The sequence below is a fragment of the Oncorhynchus clarkii genome, chromosome 7, assembly GCF_045791955.1.
Source record: "Oncorhynchus clarkii lewisi isolate Uvic-CL-2024 chromosome 7, UVic_Ocla_1.0, whole genome shotgun sequence".
NCBI lineage: Eukaryota > Metazoa > Chordata > Actinopteri > Salmoniformes > Salmonidae > Oncorhynchus > Oncorhynchus clarkii.
The window spans coordinates 40,112,048-40,135,795 of record NC_092153.1 but is presented as its reverse complement, the minus strand read 5'-3'; the positions used below and the strand labels follow the sequence as shown (position 1 = coordinate 40,135,795).

Here is a 23,748-nt window from a genome sequence, read left to right as displayed (position 1 = left end):
ACACACCTAGGGTTGATTTCCTCAGTCAAGCAGGGGCATGCCTAGATGTTGGAACACGGAAACTCCAGATGAAAGTCTCTGTGATGGAACTTCAAAGCAGTGGAATAAGGCAAGGGAATTGTGGACAGACAGCCCCAGAAAGATCCTTCCTCCAGATGAGAAGCAGCAGTTGATGCCCCCTGAACAGGTGAGTGTGCCCCAGCAGATGAGAAGTGGCAGAGTGGACGTACCTTCAGAAGCTACCCAGCAAGCTGTGCGGGAACAAGGGAAGAGGTGTTCGTAAGGTCTGGAGCCTGATCAATGGGAGAAGTTGGAAACACTGCTTGCATTTAGTGGATGTCTCTGCAGCATGAGATGAAGACTACTGGAGAATCCGTCTGGTCCAGCACTCTATTGATACTGGCAACGCAGAACCTATCCGTTTGTGGCCCCATCGCTTGCCACTGGCGAAGAGAGGAAACAGAGCAGAAGATCCAAGAGATGGCGGATACAAGTTTCATCAAGCCATTCAACAGCCCTCGGGCGGCCCCTGTAGTCCTTGTCAAGAAGATGGACAGCTTGTGGTGTTTTTGTGCAGACTACAGGCAGCTGAACTATGTGACTGGGAAGGATTCCCATCTCCCCCCCCCACACACATAGATGAAATCACAGGGCCACTGTGGTGCAGTTCCCTTGACCTCTGCAGCAGTTATTGGCAAGTGGAGTTTGCCCCAGAAGCCAGGCCGAAGACCACCTTCTCGATTGGACAGGGACTGTGGCAGTTCACCATGGTGCCCTTCAGGCTCTGCAACACTCCACTAACCGTTGAGCTTCTTATGGAGCAAGTGCTGTGTGCAATCCTCTGCAACAAGTGTGTGGTCTACCTGGATGACCTCCTTGTGCCTACTGCAGACTTCCAGGGAGCTCTGGCGAACCTATGTGATGTCATTCTGTTAGGCAGGACTCAAGCTAAATCCCAAGAAGTGTAACCTACTGCAGCGGCAGATCAGGTTCCTGGGCCATGTTGTCAGGGGAAGATGGAGTCGCAGGTGATCAAGCCAAAGTAGTGGCGGTTAAGCACTGGTCAGTCCCAAAGGACCTCACTGAGTTGAGAAGCTTTGTTGGCCTAGCTTCTTACTACCGGAAGTTCATCAAGGACTTTGCAACAGTAGACAGCCCTCTACAAACAAGGACCAGCGGTTTGACTGGGATGAGGACTGCGCGGCCGCAATTCACTTAACTGTGGGAGGCCCTTATCAAGGCTCCGGTCCTTGCATACCCTAACCCTCAGCACCCATTCATCATGGATACAGATGCCAGCAATGTGGGCATTGGGGCTGTTCTGTCGCAGGAGGGTCCAGATTGTGAACGGGTGGTGGCCTCCTACAGTCGGAGCCTCAACTTTGCAGAGTGCAACTACTTTGTCACAATTCAAGAGTTGTTGGCTGTGGTCGACGAACTCCATCATTTCTGATCCTACCTCTACGGGACTTAAGGCCTCCTCCTTACTGACCATGCCTCACTCACCTGGCTCCTCAACTTTTGAGAACCACAGGGCCAGGTGACTCACTGGATAGAAAAGCTACACGAGTACGACTACCAGATGCAGTACCGGGCTGGTCGTCTCCACACAAACTCCGATGCATTTAGAATAGAATGCTATATATGTGGGGGAGAATCTCAAATTTGGACTCATCAGACCAAAGGACAGATTTCCACCGGTCTAATGTCCATTGCTTGTGTTTCTTGGCCCAAGTAGGTCTCTTCTTATTAATAGTGTCCTTTACTCTTTGCTTATTCGAGCTGTTCTTGCCATAATATGGACTTGGTATTTTACCGAATAGGGCTATGTTTTGAATGGCTCAAACGCATTAAGAAAGAAAGAAATTCCATAAATAAACTTTTAACAAGGACCACCTGTTAATCGAAATGCATTCCAGGTGACTACCTCATGAAGCTGGATGAGAGAATACCAAGAGTGTGCAAAGCTGTTATCAAGGCAAAGGGTGGCTATTTTGAATAATCTCAAATATAAAATATATTTTGATTTGATTAACACTTTTTATGATTACTACATGATCCAATATGTGTTATTTCATAGTTTTGATGTCTCCAGTATTATTCTGCAATATAGAAGATAGTAAAAATAAAGAGAAACCCTTGAATGAGTAGGTGTGTCAACTTTTGACGGGTACTGTATGTACAAAATGCCATAACAGTAGCTCAAAAGGGACAGGAGATATGCTTGTTCAAAGTTTGGTGGGATACAAAAACTCTAATTTGCAGAAAATGTAATGGTGATGAGCTTATAAGTACTTATGGGAAACATGTTGCTCATGAGGAGATTATACTGTATGTACAAAAGGTAATGACTAGCTCAAACGGGACAGGAGATATGCTTGTTCGAAATATCTATAGCGCCCCTCTTGTGCCGACCAGTGTATTGTTGTAAATGCCAGATCTCTATGGCAAGACGCATCATTCACCTAAGTTTTGTCAAAATCGGGCCAGTGGTGTCTGAGATATCGAGTGTGACTAAACTATGGACAGCAACATCTCCCCACTTGGTCTGTTTATTGCTATATTCTCGCGTGGACAGATTTTGACAGGAGTGGAGTCTCTCGCTTTGCTTCTTCCTCTCTGTTAAAACCTCCTAGCGTGGATGTCCGCACCCCCGCGGGAATCGAATTAGCGTAATAAGCTAGAGACTATATGTATCAGTTTTTTTGTTTTGGATGCATCTCAATCCACCATCCACCATTGTCGCACTTCTGCATCTAAGGTGACAGAGCTAGAGCTCTAGAGGTGTTTGTCAGACCATGACACATCCCGAAAATCTGTCTTCTCACAAAATCTTCTGTAGTGTCAGAATGGATTGCCTACAAACGATTATGATCCCTCTATGTAAACATGTGATTCTCACGAATACGTACAGTGCATTCGGGAAGTATTCAGACCCCTTGACTTTTCCCACATTTTGTTAAGTTACAGCCTTATTCTCAAATGGATTAAATACAATAATTTCCTCATCAATCTACACACAATACCCCATAATGACAAAGCAAAAACAGGTTTTTAGAAATGTTTGCAAAATTCAAAACAGAAATACCTTATTTACATAGGTATTCAGACCCTTTCCTATGAGACTCAAAATTGAGCTCAGGTGCATCCTGTTTCCCATTGATCATCCTTGAGATGTTTATACAACTTGAGTGGACATGATCTAGAAAGACTACAGGCAGCTGAACCAAATAAGGTCCCACAGTTCACAGTGCATATCAGAGCAAAAACCAATCCATGAGGTTGAAGAAATTGTCTGTAGAGCTCCGAGACAGGATTGTGAATAGGCACAGATCTGGGGAAGGGTACCAAAACATGTCTGCAGCATTGAAGATCCCCAAGAACACAGTGGCCTCCATCATTTTTAAAACGGAGAAGTTTGGAACCACCAAGACTCTTCCTAGCCAAACTGAGCAGTCGGTGGAGAAGGGCCTTGGTCAGGGAGGTGACCAAGAACATGATGGTTACTTTGACAGAGCTCCAGAGTTCCTCTGTGGAGATTGGAGAACCTTCCAGAAGGACAACTTTCCAAAAGGACAACCATCTCTGCAGCACTCCACCAATCAGGCCTTTATGGTAGAGTGGCAAGACGGAATCCACTCCTCAGTAAAAGGCACATGACAGCCCGCTTGGAGTTTATCCAAAGATTCTCTGGTCTGATGAAACCAAGATTGAACTCTTTGACCTGAATGACAAAAACATTACTTCTGGAGGAAACCTTGCACCATCCCATCGGTGAAACATGGTGGTGCAGCATCGTGCTGTGGGGATGTTTTTCAGCGGCAGGGACTGGGAGACTAGCAAGGATCGACGGAAAGATAAACGGATCGCTCAGGACCTCAGACTGGGGCAAAGGTTCACCATCCAACAGAACAATGACCCTAAGCACACAGCCAAGACAATGCAGAAGTAGCTTCGGGACAAATCTCTGAATATCTTTTAGGGGCCCAGCCAGAGCCCAGACTTGAACCCGATCGAACATCTCTGGAGAGACCTGAAAATATTGTGTAGCGACGCTCCCCGTCCAACCTGACAGCGCTTGAGTGGATCTACAGAGAAGAATGGGAGAAACTCCCCAAATACAGGTGTGCAAAGCTTGTAGCGTCATACCCAAGAAGTCCCAAATGTGGGAAAAGTCAAGAGGTCTGAATCATTTATGTCAGTTGTTTTGAGGGCCACAGGCCTCACAAGACTCTTCTGAAGGTCCCCAAGTACCAGTGGAAAAAATGTATTGAAGTAAACACATCTTTCTTATATCTCTCAGATATAGGACACACTTCCTTTAAATTTTTGTTTTTTTGGGGGGGGGGGGCTATCTGTTCCATGTAGTGAATCTGTTATTAAATGCATTTGTATGGGATAATAGCAGTAAGGCCAAATAAAAATGTGAATTAAATATTATAAAAATAAAATAAATTGATACTTCAAGGGGTCTTAAAATTCAAAATCAAATAGCAAAATGATCCTTGGTATGACATTCTTAAAACAATTCCAAATAGCCTATTAATAGGACCCCCCCCCCCCCCCCACTACTTTTTATAAACTTTTAATAAACTTGTCTGGTAGTGGTGATCGAACGACATATGCTCAGTTGGTCTTGAGCAAGTTGGAAAAGCAGTGTGAGCCACCATTTGTGTGAGCCACCGTTTGTGACAAACCTCAACCTGCAACTTTTAATAATACACAAGTAACACAAGCCAACACCACAAATAAATATAAGTAACACAAACCAACACCACAAATAAATATAAGTAACACAAGTATAATCACATTACTTGCTTTCTTGCTACAGTAGCTACATAGACAATAAAATGCATTTTTTTTGTCTGTGTAAATTTCAGCCTCCCCTAATGCAGGATGTGATGACAGAGAATGTATTTTCTGGAAATGATGATGATACGTTTATTTCCCCTTTGATAGCTACTGGACCATGAACCTACACATAGTATTCCAACTCACCTTTTTAGCACAGCTGCAGAACCCATACAGTACATTGTGCATCAAAAATATATATTATAACTTGTGAATCACAATACATTTTATTTTAGATTTACAGTCAAGAAATACAGACTACAAATGGGACATGACTCAAAATACAAGAAAAAGTACATTCGCTAAATAAATGCATAATACAAGCATATTGTTAAATAATTCACCATACATTAACCTTATAGAATACTTTTTAAACGTGTGAGGATTGATTAAATCATTGCTTTGATTTGTTACTCTTTGTTTTGTGGTGGCTCCCACGATATGAATCAGTCAAAGTGAATTAAGAAAATGTTTTACAGGTATTCATGGGCAAAATGAAATGGCAAAAAAAAAAACAATCAGGTGAAAAAGTTACGATCTGTTTTAAAATATGTTCTACTGTCCCACACCTACATAGGGACACGTTTTTTTGAAAAGCAATCAAGTGGAACCGGCTGGTCATGGCATATGAAAAATAAATCATACTGATCAGTCACAATTAAATCAGATTCTGAAAAGTGTCACAGTTTTATACAGCAATACGAATATTGCTCAGTTCATAGATGTATATAATACTTCGGCAGCACTTCAGCTCAGCTAAAAGATGCTTAAGACATAAATAACACACTTTAACAGGCTTGACGCGATCTTAAACGTACACACAACATGAGCTACTATTTGCAAAATGTTCATAAAGCCCGATACACTATTTTATTGGGATCAATAATCAAGCATACACATTTTCTCACCAGGTTTCCGTCTTCTTTCCAAAGAAAAGGGAGTATACAGTGAGAATATAAGCAGTTATCAGACCATTTCTCAGTCACATTGGGTACGGTACAGCAGAAAACAGATTTTGAGATTGCTCTCTAAGTTGACCTTTAAGGAACCAAAGAGGCTGGCCATCACAAACATGTAGGTGTCTAGGAATTTCACTAAAGGTGTGATTCAGATTCAAACCGATACATTGATAGAATTGAGAATTCGATCAAATAAAAAGTAATTAAGTGAAGAGAAAGTGTGAGACAGAAATTTGCTAGACCTGCTCAAAACAAATGTTAGAGGTATGTATTCCTCACACTCTTTTTTTCCCAAAAGGATGAGTATCAACAAAACTAGAGGGGAAAAGAGTAAGAGGAAAAGATAGACAGACCACTCAACCAATCACAGGGTGCAGATAGATAGAACAGACTGTGTGAGATGCGGCTGCACTAATGCTGCAAGAGGGTGAGTGTGGCGGGACGTTAAGCAGATTCTGGATAATCATGCTGGCGCCTTATTTACAGGGTGTGTGTGGTGGGGGACACTGGTCCCGCTTTGTCTAGCCATTCTGATCCTCCTGTGTTTGTGGGGGTGTTTGGAGTGGTGCTGCGGAGTCCCCGTTACACCGTTCCAGGGGCTCGGCCTCTGGCTCCTCAGGAGCTGGGCTGGGCTGGAGTTGGGAGGGGGAACCAGGAGTGATGATGGTGGGTGCATTCTGTGAATAGGGAACCTGGAGGGTGAGTGAGGCCTCTGTGCTGGCAGGGGTGCCCTCAGAACCATCAGCTGGGGGTACTGGAGTGTTGCTCGGGGTGACAGGGCCAGCGGTGGCCCCTGGAACTGGGCTGGAGGCACCGGAGTCACTCTGTTCTGGAGCTCGAAGCCTCTTCATCAGGGTTGTGACCCTTACAGCTTTCTGTGGAAGAGCAAGACCATAGAAGGATGTTTTTAGAACACCATCATCTAACTGAACAGACTGTCCAGTGAATGAATAGAACTTCATATGCACAACATTCATGCATTTTGCATACTACGGTGTAGCCCAGTTCAGAAATGTTTTTTTTTTTTTTTTAATTTTATTTTTACATTAGTTTGACAGAAAGGAAGAGTACCTTCCACTTGGCTTTAGCAAAGTTCTTTTCAATTTGCCCACACACTCCATCCCTGATGTTCTTGTTGGAGGCTGCATTCCCAGAAATCCTGAAACAAGGGACAGGTCAACGGAAAACCCACCAAAACACCTGAGAAGACAGAAATGGGTATGCATTTCAATCTTGGATCCATACCATTCATGGTTGATGGCCTCCTGTGCAGTCAGTCTTTGATCCTGCTCCACTTCCATCAGACATGACACCAGGCTTTTCGCTGTGGATGAAATCGACAAGAACGATACAGTACACACCTGCTCTTTCTCGCCTCTGGTGCAATAAAGTGGACATGCCTAAGAACCATCGTTTTTCCATCTAGCTGCTTTACTGGTTTAAAAATGTGATATGTAGTACTGCATTCTGATTTGAAATAACATGACTCTTTATACCTGAGTCAGATATGTCATCCCAGTACGGTGAGTCAAACTCATAGTCTCCCGACAGAATCTTGCGGAAAAGGTTTTTGTCGTGATTATCATAGTCTTCATCTTCCGTTTCGTCGTAGAAAGGGGGGTTTCCTGACAGGCTGGAGGAAGGGAAAACAAGACGTTTGATAGTCACCTGAGATGGGCAATGACATTAATACTGTATGGGCAAGACACTGTAAACTTTAGTGTACTTAGGTGGTAAAGAACACTCACAGAATATACATGATGACCCCGATGGCCCAGCAATCCACTGGCCTTCCGTACCTCTGACGTCCCACCACCTCAGGAGCTGCAGGAAGACACACAGAATCCAATAGAATCCATTCCATTTAATAGGAAAATGGAATGCCCAGAGGTAGCAAGATGGTGTCCGGGCTCTAAAGTTGGCCAAACACTCATGCCAAACCCATCTGCCCCCATAAGTCTATGATCTGCCCTCCTCCCTACCCCCTCACCAAGGTACTCTGGGGTTCCACAGGGGTCCTTGATGAGTCTGTTCTCCAGCTTGGCCAGGTGGAAGTCACTGATCACTATTTTGGAGTGCTTCAGGCGGTTGAAGTACACCAAGTTCTCCAGCTGTGTGAGACAAAACAACGTGTACATTGAATACATCATCATTCATTTTTGTTATGTAGAAAGCATGACAAAATATAGGTAATTGCCAGGTTATAGAATTACTCAGGGTGCCATTCAATACATTTTTATTTCAGGCAGAGAGCAAAGTAGCTTAATTTCTAATGCTGGCACCCAAGTGAGTGGCCTGTGGTGTAATAGCCACTATGCAACACTAGATGGGAGCAGTGTGCTGAGTGTGCAGTATACCTTGAGGTTCCTGTGGACAATTCTCTGGGAGTGCAAATAGGCCACGGCTTCCAACACCTGTCTGACAACATTGCTGGTGTCCTTCTCTGAGTAGTAGCCTTGGTCTAAGATCCAGTCAAAGACCTCTCTGCCTGTAGCTCTGCAGAGAACATACAACATATGATATGACAGTGGTTTTCTCTGTATCATTCAAATGTACTGTAGGCCTCTTGCAACACTCAATAAGTCAAATCAACTCTCAGATGAGACGACTAAGATGAGATTCTCCTGCAGAATATGGGAAATAGACATTTCACGCAGGGGTTCAGAAAGGGAAGCATACATTGAAAAGTCTGCAGAATGTAGGCTATCATTTTGTACACTCCTTAAAATGGTGTAAACTGGGAGGGAACCACAATGACTTCAAGGGAATGAGTACAAAAAATTAAAAAAATAAGCAACATCATTCAATAATTTCCAATAACACTCACAACTCCAGGAAGAGGAAGTACTCCTTTCTAGTTTCAAAGACATCAACCAGCTGGAGGATGTTATGATGTTTTACCCTGTTAAAAAGGGAGACACCGAAGGAAACAGAGGAAGACATAAGACAATATTATATATCAAGCAATTATAAGATTAACTAGCAATCATCAAAATATATGACATTTAATTATTTGTATCAGTGGTTTAATGACTTAATAACCATTAGAGAATTGGACCATTTACAATTTAAGTGAAATTCATATTATGAAATGCCTACTCATGCACTAAATAAAATCAGTAGGGGAGAGTGGGGCAAATTGAGCCAAAGGGGTAAGTTGAGCCACCCGTGTTTCTAGGAAACCATACACACAATGTATAACTTGACCAAATATGTAATATTTCATGGAGTCTGCAAAGGAAGAAACCACATGGAAGAAGGGGTAAGGAAGTTAGGTCCAAAAAACACATTTTCAACAAGTACAAATACATTTATTGTGAAGTTGGACCCGTTCCAAAATGGACCTGACCTTTCCCACCCGGACCCGATATGCATAAAAACCTATTTTTAATATAGAGACCTGTTCCGAACGGACCTGAGGACAACTAGACCTGTACCCTATAGACCTGGTCTGAGTGAAGGAAGCAGCAGAAAAGTCAAGTTTTTAAGCTACTTTATCAACAGGAGTTGATAAAGCGCGAGGTACAGGAGGGAGAGAGAGGTGCTGCTCTAGCAGACGAGGGGATGGGGGAGTGTTACTGTGAGCGAGTGAAATGGGGAGCAGGGAGGAGGGAGAGAGAGATGAGAGACAGCAACCAACCAAGCCGACTCGTGCTATAGTAGAATAATAGCTGCCATAGATAGGTTATTTATCATCCAATATGATTACATAGTACCAGTCTTGACTACATCAAACCGAGAAGATACTCTGAACAAAAATATCAACGCAACATGCAACAATTCCAAAGATTTTACTCAGTTACAGTTCATATAAGGAAATCAGTCTAATAAAATAAAATCATTAGGTCTAAGGAAATCTAAGGATTTCACATGATTGGGAATACAGATATGCATCTGTTAGTTACAGATACCTTAAATAAAAACAGAGGAGCGTGGATCAGAAAACCAGTCAGTATCTGGTATGACCACCATTTGCCTCATGCAGTTCGACACTTCTCCTTCGCATAAGAGTTGAATAAGAGTTGCCTGTAGAATGTTGTACCACTCCTCTTCAATTATTGTGTGAGGTTGCTGGATAACGGTGGGAACTGGAACACACCGTTGTTCAAGTCGATCCCGAGGATCCCAAACATGTTCAATGGGTGACATGTCTGGTGAATATGCCGTCCATGGAAGAACTGGGACATTTTTAGCTTCCAGGATTTGTGTACAGATCCTGGCGACATGGGGCCGTGCATTATCATGCTGAAACATGAGGTAATGGCAGCGGATGAATGGCACGACAATGGGCCTCACGATCTCGTCACAGTATATCTGTGTATTAAAATAGCCGTCAATGAAAGGCAACTGTGTTCATTGTTCATTAATCATTTTGTTCAAAATCAGCAAACCGCTCGCCCACACATCTGCCCAGTAGAGTTGAAACCGGGATTCATCCGTGAAGAGCACCCTTCTCCAGCATGCCAGTGGCCGTCGAAGGTGAGAATCTGCCCACTGAAGTTGGTTACAACGCCAAACTACAGTCAGGTGAAGACCCTGGTGGGGACGAGGAGCATGCACATGAGCTTTCCTGAGACAGTGTGTGCAGAAATTCCTCAGTTGTGCAAACCCACAATTTCATCAGCTGTCCGGGTGGCTTGTCTCAGACGATGCCGCAGGTGAAGAAGCCGGATGCGGAGGTCTTGTGCTGTCGTGATTGCATGTGGTCTGCGGTTATGAGGCCGGTTGGACGTACTGCCAAATTCTCTAAAACAACATTGGATGCGGCATATGGTAGAGAAATTAACATTCAATTATCTGGCAACAGCTCTGGTGGACATTCCTGCAGTCAGCATGTCAAATGCAGGCTGCCACAAGACTTGAGACATCTGTGGCATTGTGTTGTGTGACAAAACTGCACACTTTTAAAGTGGCCTTTTATTGTCCCCAGCACAAGGTGGGGTGTAATGACCATCTTGTTTAATCAGCTTCTTGACATGCCGCACTTGTCAGGTGGATGGATTATCTTGGCAAAAGATAAATTCTCACTAACAGGGAAGTAAACAAATGTGCGCATAACATTTGAGAGAAGTAAGCTTTTTGTGCGAATGGAACATTTCTGGTATATTTTATTTCAGCTCATGAAACATGGGACCAACACTTTGCATGTTGCATTTATATTTTTGTTCAGTGTAGATAAACTAACTAGAAAGCTAGGCTAATTGAGGCTGCACTTTCTCTTCTTACAGTTAAAACTCCATTCAGAATATTAAGTAGCAGCATACCTGTTGGCTCTTGGTCGATGTAGCCTATCCTTTAACTTTTAATTACGTAATTGTAATTCCATATTCCATTGACTAGATACATTATATGTACAAAAGTATGTGGACACCCTTTTAAATTACTGGATTTGGCTATCTCAACCACACTGTTGATGACAGGTGTATAAAATCGAGCACACTGCCATGCAATTTCCATAGACAAACATTGGCAATAGAATGGTCTTACTGAAGAGCTCAGTGACTTTCATCGTCGCACCGTCATAGGATGCCACCTTTCCAACAAGTGAGTTTGTCAATTTCCTGCCCTGCTAGAGCTGCCCCGGACAATTGTAAGTGTTGTTATTGTGAAGTGGGAACCTGTTGGAGCAACAACGGGCTCAGCCGCGAATTGGTAGACCACAAAAGATCACAGAACTGGGCCGCTGAAGTGCGTAGTGCGTAAAAATAGTCTGTCCTCATTTGCAACACTTAACCGAGTTCCAAACTGCCTCCGGAAACAACGTTCATTGGGAGCTTCATGAAATGGATTTACATGGTCGGCCATCTGGCAGTCCGACGGACGAATCTGGGTTTGGCGGGTGCCAGGAGAATGCTACCTGCCGAAACGCGTAGTACCAACTGTGGTACTGGTCAGGGGCTGTTTTTTATGGTTATGGTTATAGGCTAGCCCCCTTAGTTTCAGTGAAGGCAAATCTTAACGCTGCAGCATACGATAATATTCTAGACGATTCTGTGCTTCTATCTTTGTGGCAACATTTTGGCGAAGGCCCTTTCCTCTTTCAGCATTACAATGCCCCCGTGCACAAAGCGAGTTCCATACAGAAATGGTTTGTCGAGATCGGTGTGGAAGAACTTGACTGGCCTGCAAAGAGCCCTGACCTCAACTCCATCGAACACCTTTGGGATGAATTGGAACCCTGACTGTGAGCCAGGCCTAATCGCCCAACATCAGTGCTCGACCTCACTAATGCTCTTGTGGCTGAATGGAAGCAAGTCCTTGCAACAATGTTCCAACCTCTAGTGGAAAGCCTTCCCAGAAGAGTTATAAGGGGGGAACAATCCCATAGTAACGCCCATGATTTGGAATGAGACGTTCGACAAGCAGGTGTCAATATACTTTTGGTCATGTATCTCCTATATTTAGCCACATAAGGAGGACCTATGACACTTTGATGACTTATGATTGGAGAACGACAAGCTACACGTACCACTCTCGTGAAAAGATCAGCAGAATAAATTATACAATCTCTCTCTCTCTCTCTACTGCAGAATTCGGGTCTGGATATGTACGGGTCCTTCCGGAAAAGTCAGCTAAAATTACACATACCTGAGACCCGTGACAATTATTTCAGATCTGACCCAGACCCGTGACATTATTTAGAATTCTGGATCCGGACCTGCTCGGGTCCTGGATTGGGTCTTCGGGTACAGGTGGATCCGTGAAGACCTTTCATTTATTGTGGTATAGGTTTCATGACGCTAGTATCTAAACCAAAGTTGATACTTTTAAGATGTTTCCATACATCAGTTGTGGTCTCTATAAGGTTCAATATGAGGTCCTGTCATGTACTGTCATGTTGTGTCTTGTCTCTGTCCTTTCCCTTCACCCTGTCTCCCTCTGCTGGTCGTTGTTAGGTTACCTTTTCTCCCCCGCTTTCCCCCAGCTGTTCCTTGTCTCCTCTTGACTACCTCGTCACCCCTTCTCCCACCTGTTCCCCTTTTCCCTCTGATTAGTCCCCTATATCTCTCTCTGTTTTTGTTCCTGTCCTTGTCGGATTCTTGTTTGTTGTGTTTCATGCCTGAGCCAGACTATCGTCATGTTTGCTGTAACCTTGTCCTGTCCTGTCGGAATCTGCCGGTCTATCTGAGCCTACCTATGTTTGGTTATTAAAGAAGCTCTGTTTAAGTTAGTTCGCTTTTGGGTCCTCATTCACTCACCCCGTAACAGGTCCTAAACCTAGCATGAAAGTGAATCATTGTAGCTGTGTGGGTTAATATAGTCAAAATGTTTGCCTTGGGGTAAGTTGAGCATATTTAAGTGTTTTCTTCCCAGGCATTATAACTGGGATATGAGGTAACAACAGGGCATGGCCTATGTCAAAAGTGTTTTTTTTTTTTAAGTACAAAGTGTTAGGTGTTAAGCCTCTGTTAAAAGATGCTTAAAATGATTGAAAGACAGAAAAGCAATTGCTATTGGGAAATAAAGATAGACATGGTTTTAAAAAGGTAGCGGTAACATTTCACTCAGTACATACATTTGAAGGCGGTTTAACTTAATCCATACCCGGGGTAAATTGTGTCAAGAGACCACTTTTTTGGGACAAGCTGTGTTTTCAAAACTGTAATGTTTACATGAATTCGGATTTCGGGGGGGATACACAACATCCTGAAATATACTGTATGTAGATATCTTTGCTCGAAAGAATACTATATTTCCCTTGACAGAGGGATGCTGAATGTAAAAAATGGCTCAACTTGGACCACTCTCCATATAGGCAAAAAGGTACAAATAGGCATTAAAAACAGACATTATTTGTGATATTGTAGGGGTGGATTAATGATTATATTTTGTTATGTATGGAGAGTGGACCATTTCCAATTCCAGTGAAATTCTGGTTAATGAATTCAAACTTGAGATTGGTCTCACTACCAAAGTTAATTTTTTTAACCTTTGTTTAACTAGGCAAGTCAATTAAGAACAAATTCTTATTATTTTCAACGACAGCATAAGAACAGCAGGTTAACTGCCTTGTTCAGGGGTAGAATGATTTTTACCTTGTCAGCTTGGGGATTTGGTCTTGCAACCTTTCGGTTAATTAGGTATTTAAAGGAATCTTGATTGGCATATTTTATTCACAGTTTTAAGTTAAATAATGTTTTAATTAATGTAATCCCAATAGTTTCAATTGCATTTTAATATTTGTTTTTAAATTACTGATGGGTCTGTGACTCTTTCTACTTCAAATTCAAGACTGGACTGCTCAAGAGATATTGCTTCATTGTAACTATTTGTTACAGGAAAATGGATCATTCAAGCTGAACAGGACTGGTGTTTATGGGAATGTTATAGAGATGTTATGGAAACATTATGAGGATGCTATGGAAACAAGAACATTAGTATTTAGTAACCATTATTAACTAATTTCTGTTAACTATCTCTACTGCGTGTCCCCCCCCCCCCCCCCATTTCAATTGCATACATGTGAATTGTAAAACTAGAGATAATCGTAACAGAATGATTCATGCTTTCCTGTGGCATTTCAGACGCCAAGGATAAAGCTTTGCATTAATGAATAAGCCAAAAACGGAATTTCACTCACATATTCAAGATCACAATTTCATTCTTGGCAGCTTTCCTCACTTTCCTCCCGTCCTTTTTCAAAAACTTTTTACAGGTGAACATTTTGAGTGTGTTCTTATCCTTCGCTCTGAAGATCTCACAGAACTCCTCCCTTAAATCAGGACCACACACAAGAACAAACAAGAGAAACATTTTAAAACGGCCAAATCTTCTACTGAAAGGAAGAGGCATGTGTGTTCCTATTAAGCCACAGTCCCAGAATACAGAATGCAACAGTCGTTTAGATGTCGTGAAGGAATACTCACGATTTGACAATTTGTCCAAGGTCATATTTATCAGTCACCTCTGAGGGATTGTTGTAATCCTTCTTCTCCCCGAGTGTCAAACAGCCAAATGGCATGGCAGCTCCTGCCCTTCACAGGGAATTCACACCAGCACCACCTGTTAACAAGACCGAGCACATTGTTGCTACAATACACATGAAAGCAATTGTACATGAGAAGGCACGTTAAAACAACTTCTTTCGGGTGGCTGTGCTGCTGTCATAGGTACGAGTTCCATCTCACTACTAAACATCTGAATAAGAGCACCGTGACAAACGCTGTTGCTAAAGTTTATGATCTATCCCTTCTCTTAGTCACTGTATGTACACGTCTGTAGGTACACGTCTGTATGTACACGTCTGTAGGTACACGTCTACGTCAATTACATCACACCCCTGCACATCGACGCAGTACTTACCCTGTGTATATAGTTATCGTTACTCATTGTGTATTTATTCTTTGTGTTATTATTTTTCTGTTACTTCTACATTTTCCTCTCTGCGTTGTTGCGAAGGGCCCATAAGGAAGCATGTCACTGTTAGCGCTAAATGGCACAATTGTAATTGGCTCCTGCTGGATGTTAAATCCCTCACCTACCTACTGTAGCAGTCCACTTTGCTGAACATAAGTGTAACAATACTCTATCTGAGTGAGCTTACATAAGACCAGGCCTGGCATTGTGTTAGAGGTATCCAGTCTAGAGGTAGCCTGTCATTGCTAACAATTAAGGTGCAGACCAAAACATGTATTCTTTCAATCAATGCACACATTAGCCAGCATGCACTTATCATTTTCAAAATGGGTTTATGGAATATGCCGGTCATTGAGATCATAACGCACTTTGAACTCAACATGATAATGACTTCGATTCAAATCTTTAGAGAACATTGTATGCCATGGGACCTTGAAAATAACCGGATTCATTCATATTCATCCATCACATAACTCTACTATACAAAGACTTAAGTCTCCAGTAGCCTGGAAGGCGTGTTTCTTTTTTACTCAACAGTGAGCCAGCCAGCCCTGTACTTGCATTGCAGATGTCACTTTATAGAACTGAATAGGTTTCCATGAATCTGGTCCACAGCAGCAACACATACTCAGTATTCAGCCTTGGGACGATTAATACCACCAGGAGCAGCAGTAACTATTGTTCTTTCTGAACAAAGCACACAGTTCCCTGAATACATGCAATACGAATATGATCCTCTCTGGATGGGTTTCTGGCTGCTGAACAATCCTGTTGATTTGGCAGCAGAGGAAGCAGAGTGAAATACAGTGGGAGGAGGAAGGAGGCGAGTGAATTTGACCGAGGTGCCATCTCAGTGGAGCCATCAATCATGTCCCTATTATGAGAAGAAAAATGGATTCCTCATCTCTGGTGGAAAATCAATGCGAGGTTTCACTCTGTGGTAGAGGAAAATAACACGTCCTTATGGAAGGATCATGAATGTATGAGGAAACAACAAAAATAAATGATACAGGGAATACGGCGTTTAGCCTTTGTAAATGAGCCATTACCATTCCTGCATTAATAGCTAATGTAGATGCACATGATTTCAAAACAGTTCTAATCTTTTAGTAGTATTAGGAGTAACAAATAGTTATGTACAACTACATTTGATGTAAGAAATGCACATTTCTAGGTGAGTAAATTTATTGGGAAGCAATCTTGTTCTACATATTTGCTTTTGACAACACCAATCATTCATGACGTATGAGGCATCTGCTATGCTCGTTGCAAGCCTTCCTAATGGCTAGTAGAAGGTAAAGGTTACAGCAGGACTAACTTCATGTAGTAGGTGTTAAAGAAACACCTGAAACAAAATGCCGCATATGACGGAGAAGCTGTTGCGGTCGGTTCTCTTTTGCACTGTTCAACCAATCCAGTAAATGTGGAGGAGGGGTGAAGACGGAGTGTCACCGTGTTAATATTCCTGATAGAAACAACTTCAGATCGCAAGCTACTGTAGCAAATGTGCCATAGCTAGCTGCTAGCCAGATACTAGCCTGCATTATTTAGCAATAAAGGATTCTCCGACCAAACTTGACATCAAAAAATTGGTATGTGGTGTCTGTCGACTTTGTGATAAAACACTATCCCGTGAATATTGCAAGTTTTAGTTATTGTTTCCTCAAATATTTGATCAGAAAGCTACATATTTTCTAGTCGTATGCTCACCCGCTATTTTTCACCGACTTGGTTCATTATCGCGACCAAAACAGTCGCATTTGCGACCGTTTGACTTCGCAGTGAGACACATTCTTAACTGGTCGCTAGAGTGACAGCATTTTTTTTTTGACCTTGTCACGTTAGTTTTTGGTTCAAAATGAGCTTTTTCTTATCATCCTGATTTATTCAAACAGTAATGTGCAATTGACCAAAGATAAACCAACTTTCTGAACAGGCAACAATGACACCGGAATACAGGGAAGGTTTTGGAAAACCTCCTGGCAAGTCGATCATAACGATCAGTGGCCTGCTTGGTCCAGTGAATTTCTTTTGTAATAATGCAATTTTTTTATCTAGGGAAAAGTATTCATTATTGTATATTTTGTGTTACACTGACTGGTTTTCTGATCCACACGACTACCTTTTTTTTAAGTATCTGTGACTAGCAGATACATATCTGTATTCCCAGTCATGTGAAAACCATGGATTAGGGCTTAATTTATTTATTTAAAATGACTGATTTCCTTATATGAACTGTAACTCACAAAAATCTATGAAATTGTTGCATGTTTTGATGTGTTTAGATTTTTTTTTCAGTGTAAACTAAGCCAATCATTTAATTCTTGCACCCGTTACTGAAATGGTTGTTCCAGTTTAACAGGCTTAGGTAGTTTCATCCACGGTGCTTAACCCTGGCAGACATTACGAGTGCAAGTTGCGGATTAATACACATTTCAACTGTTGGATAGCCTAATGCTGGCTCGATTCCAATAGGAATTACACATACTTTTACAAGCCAGTATAATGTGATTTACAGTTAGGGTTGCAACATTCTGGTACATTTCTCACGTTTTCCAGAAATCCTGGTTGGAAGATCTTTAAACAATCTTTGGGGGATGTTTGTGGAATTTTGCAACCCTACTTGCAGGCCTGGTGTGACCTGTAAACTGAGTTTCAGGCCACAGTATAAGGCCTTATGATATATGTAATAGTTGATTTATAACTTTTTATATTTGCCCAGGAACTCACCATGTCGCTGTCACTAAGAAATACAGTCATGGGTGGTAACTCTACATTTCAATCGAAAAGGCAAGCCGCACTGATTGGAGGCGTGGCTTAGTGGGGGCGTTACATTTATGTATACCTTACAAAAAAAGCTGCATTTGTATTACTCATATGAAGGTAGTACTGCTTACTTCGGCTCTTTAAGTTCCTTATCTTTTTTTTTTTTTAGGTAATCAGTTTCCTGTTTGAGTACTCAGGAACATTATCACTCTTCTTGGTAAGCAACGCCATTGTAGATTTGGCATTAGGTTTTAGGTTATTGTCCTGCTGAAAGGTGAATTAACTAAAAACAGGTTTTCCTCTAGGATTTTGCCTGTGCTTAATGGTGGCTGCATAACATGATGCAGCCACCATTATGCTTGAAAATATGGAGAGTGGTACTCAGTAATGTGTAGTATTGGATTTTCCCCAAACATAATACTTTGTATTCAGGGCAAAAGGTTAATTGCTTTGCCACATTATTTGTAGTATTACCTGCCTTTTTGCAAACAGGAGGCATGTTTTGGAATATTTGTATTCTGTACAAGCTTACTTCTTTTCACTCTGTCAGTTAGGTTAATATTGTGGAGTAACTACAATTTTGTTGATCCATCCTCAGTTCTCCTATCACAGCCATTAAACTCTGTAACTGTTTTAAAGTCACCATTAAAGTCATCATGGTGAAACCTCTAAGTGGTTCCCTTCCTCTCCGGCAACTGAGTTAGGAGGGACGCCTTTATCTTTGTAGTGACTGGGTGTTTTTATACACCATCCAAAGTGTAATTAATAACTTCACCATGCTGAAAGAGATATTCAATGTCTGCTTTTTTTTTAACCATCTATAAGTGCCATTCTTTGCGAGGCATTGGAAAACCTCCCTGGTCTTTGTGGTTGAATCTGTGTTTGAAACTCACTGCTTGACTGAGGGACCTTACAAATAATTGTGTGTGGGGTACAGAAATGAGGTCGTCATTAAAAAAATGTTACATTTTACTATTGCACACAGAGTGAGTCCATGCAACTTATAATTTTACTTGTTCAGCACATTTTCACTCCTGAACTTATTTAGGCTTGCCATAATAAAGGGGTTGAATACTTACTGACTCAGGACATTTCAGCTTTTTATTTTTCATTAATTTGTAAAACATTGTGGTATCCCAGGAGGTCTACCCGGGGGATGGTAATAGAGGGGAGGTACATGAGGCAACGTTGGCGCCCTCTACTGGAAATACGGGAGCTGGGCACCCCGAAGCCTACAACCAGGGGGAGCCAACCACGAGAGTTCCAACCAGGTGAGAAGGTCTTGGTGCTGATCCCTACAACAGAGAGTAAATTCCTGGCTACGAGGCATGGGCCGTCAACTATAAGTTCCGCCAACCGGGGCGGAGAAGACCCCTCCAGCTTTACCATGTGAACTTTACTCCAGTGGCACACACGTGAGGCACTGTGCGTAACGTGGACCCGGCCACAGCAGGGCCCGCTCTCGGTCTAAGTTGCAATGGGGGAAGACCTCAACCCAATCCAAGACAAGAGCTCAGAGAGTTGGTCCTGCGGAATACGGCCGTGTTCTCCGAGGTGTCGGGGTGCACGGATCTCGTGGAACATCATATCCACACATGTCCCGGAGAAAAAGTGCGCAAATGGCCATACCATGAGCCCGGAGGGTGGTGGTCCAGTGGGAAGTGACGATAATGCTAGAAATGGGGGTACTGGAGGAGTCACACAGTGAGGGGTCTAACCCCATAGTTCTGGACAAGGTCAGTAAGTTTGATGCTTACCCCATGCCCCGGGTGGACGATCTGATCGACGATCTGACCGCTTGGGGATGGCGAGATACGTCAGCACCTTGGACCTGACAAAGGGGTACTGGCAGGTGCCACTAGTAGCTGCCTCCCGGGAGAAGACTGCCTTCTCCCCCCCGGGGGGGCTATACCACTACAGGGTTCTGCCTCCACGGGGCACCAGCGACCTTTCAGTGACTCATGGACCACGTCCTGCGGCCGCACAATGAGTACGTGACAGTTGGGAGTCACATCTTTGTAGGTTACAGGCTGTGGTTGATGCTCAAAAGGGATGCAGGTCTGACCGCGAACCCCCACAAGTGCAAGCCGGGCTACGCCGAGGTGGAGTACCTGGGATATCAGATCGGGAGTAAATGTGAAACCCCAAGAAAAATAATCACTGCCATTAGGGGATGGCCGGTCCCCCGAACCAAGAGGCAGGTGAAGTCATTCCTGGGGTTAGCAGGGTACTACATTAGATTTGTACCCAACTTTGCTGCAATAGCTTCTCCCCTCACAGACTTAACGAAGGCACGATTACCCCGACAGTGCGATGGACGGAGGACACGGAGGCGGCGTTCCAGGCCCTGAAGGATACGCTATGTTCGCACCCGGTACTCGTCACTCAGGACTTCTCAAAAAACCTCCTAGGCCAGAGAGACACGTCTGACACAGGGGTAGGGGCCGTTTTGTCCCAAGAGCAGGAAGGCGAGGAGCACCCAATCATCTATGTCAGCAGGAAGCTCCTCCTGAGGGAGAAGAAATACTTGATTGTCGAGAAGGAGTGCCTCAGCGTGAAGTGGGCACTGGACACACTCAAGTATTACCTTCTCGGGAGGAAGTTCACCCTGATCACTGACCATGCCTCCCTTGTGTGGATGGCAAGAGGTAAGGACGCGAATGACCGTGTCACCCACTGGTTCCTGTCCTTACAGCGCTACTCTGTCATCCACAGGTCAGAGGTGCAGTCCCGCACGGCAATGCAGTCGTCCTCTCCAGGAGGGATGCAAACCTAGACCTGAGCATGCCTCCCTCCCAGTCAGGGCTAAGGAGATGGGCGGGGTCTACCCTATGGGGGGGTCCTATCCTTTTTTCTTTTTTTTTCACCTAAAATGACATACCCAACTCTAACTGCCTGTAGCTCAGGACCTGAACCAAGGATATGGATATTGAAAGGAAACACTGAAGTTTGTGGAAATGTGAAATAAATGGTTGGAGAATATAACACAATAGATCTGGTAAAAGATAATACAAAGAAAAAAACATGCGTTTTTCTTTTTTTATTGTGCCATCATCTTTGAAATGCAAGAGAAAGGCCACAATGAATTGTTCCAGCCCAGGCACAATTTGGACTTTGGCCACTAGATGGCATCAGTGTATGTACAAAGTCGTGGACTGATCCAATGAACCATTGTATGTCTGTATATCAAGACTGCCTAAATATGCCTAATTGCTTTATTAATACATTTTCAAGTTCATAATTGTGCACTCTCCTCAAACAATAGCATGGTATTCTTACACTGTAATAGCTACTGTAATTTGGACTGTGCAGCTAGATTAAGAAGAATTTAAGCTTTCTACCCATATCAGATATGTTTATGTCCTGGGATTTTTTTTGTTACTTACAACCTCATGCTAATCACATTAGCCTACGTTAGCTCAACCGTGCCGCATAGGGGGGACACGGATCCCGTAGAGTTTAAAAATCTGACATATCTAGGCTATTTGGTCCTTGAATAGTCAGTGAAGTTATGGTAGCTGATTTAGTTAAGTTATAATTAATCCATTATTTTATTTCTGATTTAAGAGATGTAGGTGCTTCGTTTGTTTCCTGCCATCTCAATTGAAGGGTGTTGCGTTATTGTGCTTGTTGTCGTAAAACCATGTGCGGTTATTATGAGCAAGACAGCATCCAATGTTGGCTTCAACTTGGTTTTCCATACAAAGTGTTCCATTACAAAGGGAACCTGGTTTTTGGTTGCTTTCTCCTTTTAAAATATGATAAAGTAACCCCTCAACATCTAGTTTTAGCAACTTGCTAGCTAGCTACCACATGAACAGGTGCAGTTTTATAGGGTCAGCTGTAGTAGTTCAGCACAGCTGGATCAAATTAGGTTTAAGTGCCTTGCTGAAGGGCACATCAACAGACTTTTCACCATGTCGACTCAATAATTTTAACCAACAACCTTTCGGTTAGTGGCCCAACGCTCCAACCGCTAGGCTAACTGCCACCCACTAGTGTGTTTGTGTCGGGAGCATGCTGTCTATTTAGTCAAGCAATGCCCACATTATTCTGACATATTTTTTTAAATAAAAAATAATGGTAGTGTCAATGCAGGCCTATTAAATAATGAATTATTTTTCAAATGGTAATTAATAGGCCACATTTTTTGCAATCCAGTGGCCATTTGTTTTGAAAGCCCTACACCACTGAATTAAAGGGCAACTTCTTTGCTGTTACAGTAAAGCCTGCTTTTCCACTGACTAGACCATGTAAAGAACACACTCCATCTCCCAGAATAGCTCTTTGGGCCAGGAGAGCAGACTGAAGTATAATTTCAGAGCCAGAATGATTGCATCCAGATTTTTTCTTCTTCTTCTAATAAACACACAAAAGCCGTTAGCTACTCAGTCTACACTCTGGCAGAGGAGGGTGTTATTTTTGTCTTCTTCATGGCAAATTAAATTCCCTTTTCCTAGTGTTTCAACAGTGCTGTTTACAGCAGCAGCAGCAGTCCTTGCTGTATTGGTTCGGTGCGGAGTGGGCAATATCTCCAACCGACACGTAGACTGCTAGTAATGAGCCAGGAGAGGGAAATAATGAACCCTGTGCAGCGAGAGAGGAGAAGAAGAGTGAATAGTTCTGTTTCAGGTTGTGAATCAATCATCGGCACGGGAAGGAGAGAGTCTCTGGGATGAAGACTCAGAGGAGAGGAGAGGAGAAGAGGCGGTTGAGTGTAGTGCGGGCCACAGTGGGACTCACTACTATATAACTCCAGGATCAGGGCTCCAGAGATACGCATTGCCTCACTCGCTGGCTGAATAGCACAGTGGCCCTGATATAATCAGCCTCCCCTCAAGCAACTATATTACTGCAACTGATAAACATACATCAAATCATATCAAATGGTATTCGTCACGTGCTTCGTTAACAGTGAAGTGCTTACTCACGGGCCCTTCCCAAAAATGCAGAGAAATTAAATAGAGAAATAATACAGAAGTAATAACACATAAAACATCTAAGTAATAATAAATACACAATAAGTAACAATAACTTGGCTATATACACGGGGTACCAGTACCAAGTTGATGTGCAAGGGTACAAGCTAATTGAGGTAGATACGTACAGTACCAGTCAAAAGTTTGGACACCTTCAAGGGTTTTTCTTTATTTTTACTATTTTCTACATCATAGAATAATAGTGAAGACATCAAAACTCTGAAATAACACATATGAAATCATGTAGTAACCAAAAAAGTGTTAAACAAATCATAATGTATTTTATATTTTAGAGTCTTCAAAGTAGCCACCCTTTGCCTTGATGACAGCTTTGCACATGCTTGGCATTCTCTCAACCAGCATCACCTGGAATGCTTTCCCAAAAGTCTTGAAAGAGTTCCAACATATGCTGAGAACTTGTTGGGTTTTTACAAGGACTGATTTGACGTCATTTCCGGTCAAAACTTGTAGACTTGTTTATGTGCTGCTGTGCTGTTTGTTGCTAACCTTACTTTGCTACCTGCCAACTTTACAGTTTTTACTTTTTAATTACCGTTTTATATTTACATTTTTGACCTCTTTCGACTTTTTTCATTCATCTGGATGTGGTTCATCAGGACCTCCACCATTCGGAGCTATGTAGTAACATTAACATTATGCCATCTAATTGCAGTCGCTGTCCTCATAATATACAGGAGAACGATCGCCTTATGGCGAGGATAGCTGTGCTGCAAGCCCAGCTTCAGAGCAATCGTTAGGCAAGTGAAGGAACGGATGAAATAGTGTCTGTGCCACCAATAAGTACAGATAGTAATATAAATCGCCTCGCACAGACC

At 42.7% G+C, this 23,748-nt stretch overlaps 1 protein-coding gene across 1 annotated transcript in view; it reads right to left on the bottom strand.

The window, feature by feature from the left end:
* Positions 1-5,062: 5,062 nt before the first annotated feature.
* Positions 5,063-23,748, bottom strand: part of LOC139414234 (caM kinase-like vesicle-associated protein) — a 37,680-nt gene continuing 18,994 nt past the window's right edge. Inside the window, exons 2-11 of the mRNA XM_071162132.1 lie at positions 14,678-14,813; positions 14,392-14,523; positions 8,638-8,712; positions 8,168-8,306; positions 7,801-7,921; positions 7,559-7,634; positions 7,307-7,443; positions 7,056-7,134; positions 6,882-6,969; positions 5,063-6,685 (exon numbers count right to left, since the gene is read on the bottom strand). Coding sequence (XP_071018233.1) covers positions 6,332-6,685; positions 6,882-6,969; positions 7,056-7,134; positions 7,307-7,443; positions 7,559-7,634; positions 7,801-7,921; positions 8,168-8,306; positions 8,638-8,712; positions 14,392-14,523; positions 14,678-14,772 — 1,296 coding nt within the window. The 5' untranslated portion in view covers positions 14,773-14,813 and the 3' untranslated portion in view covers positions 5,063-6,331. The remainder of the gene's footprint in view (positions 6,686-6,881; positions 6,970-7,055; positions 7,135-7,306; positions 7,444-7,558; positions 7,635-7,800; positions 7,922-8,167; positions 8,307-8,637; positions 8,713-14,391; positions 14,524-14,677; positions 14,814-23,748) is intronic.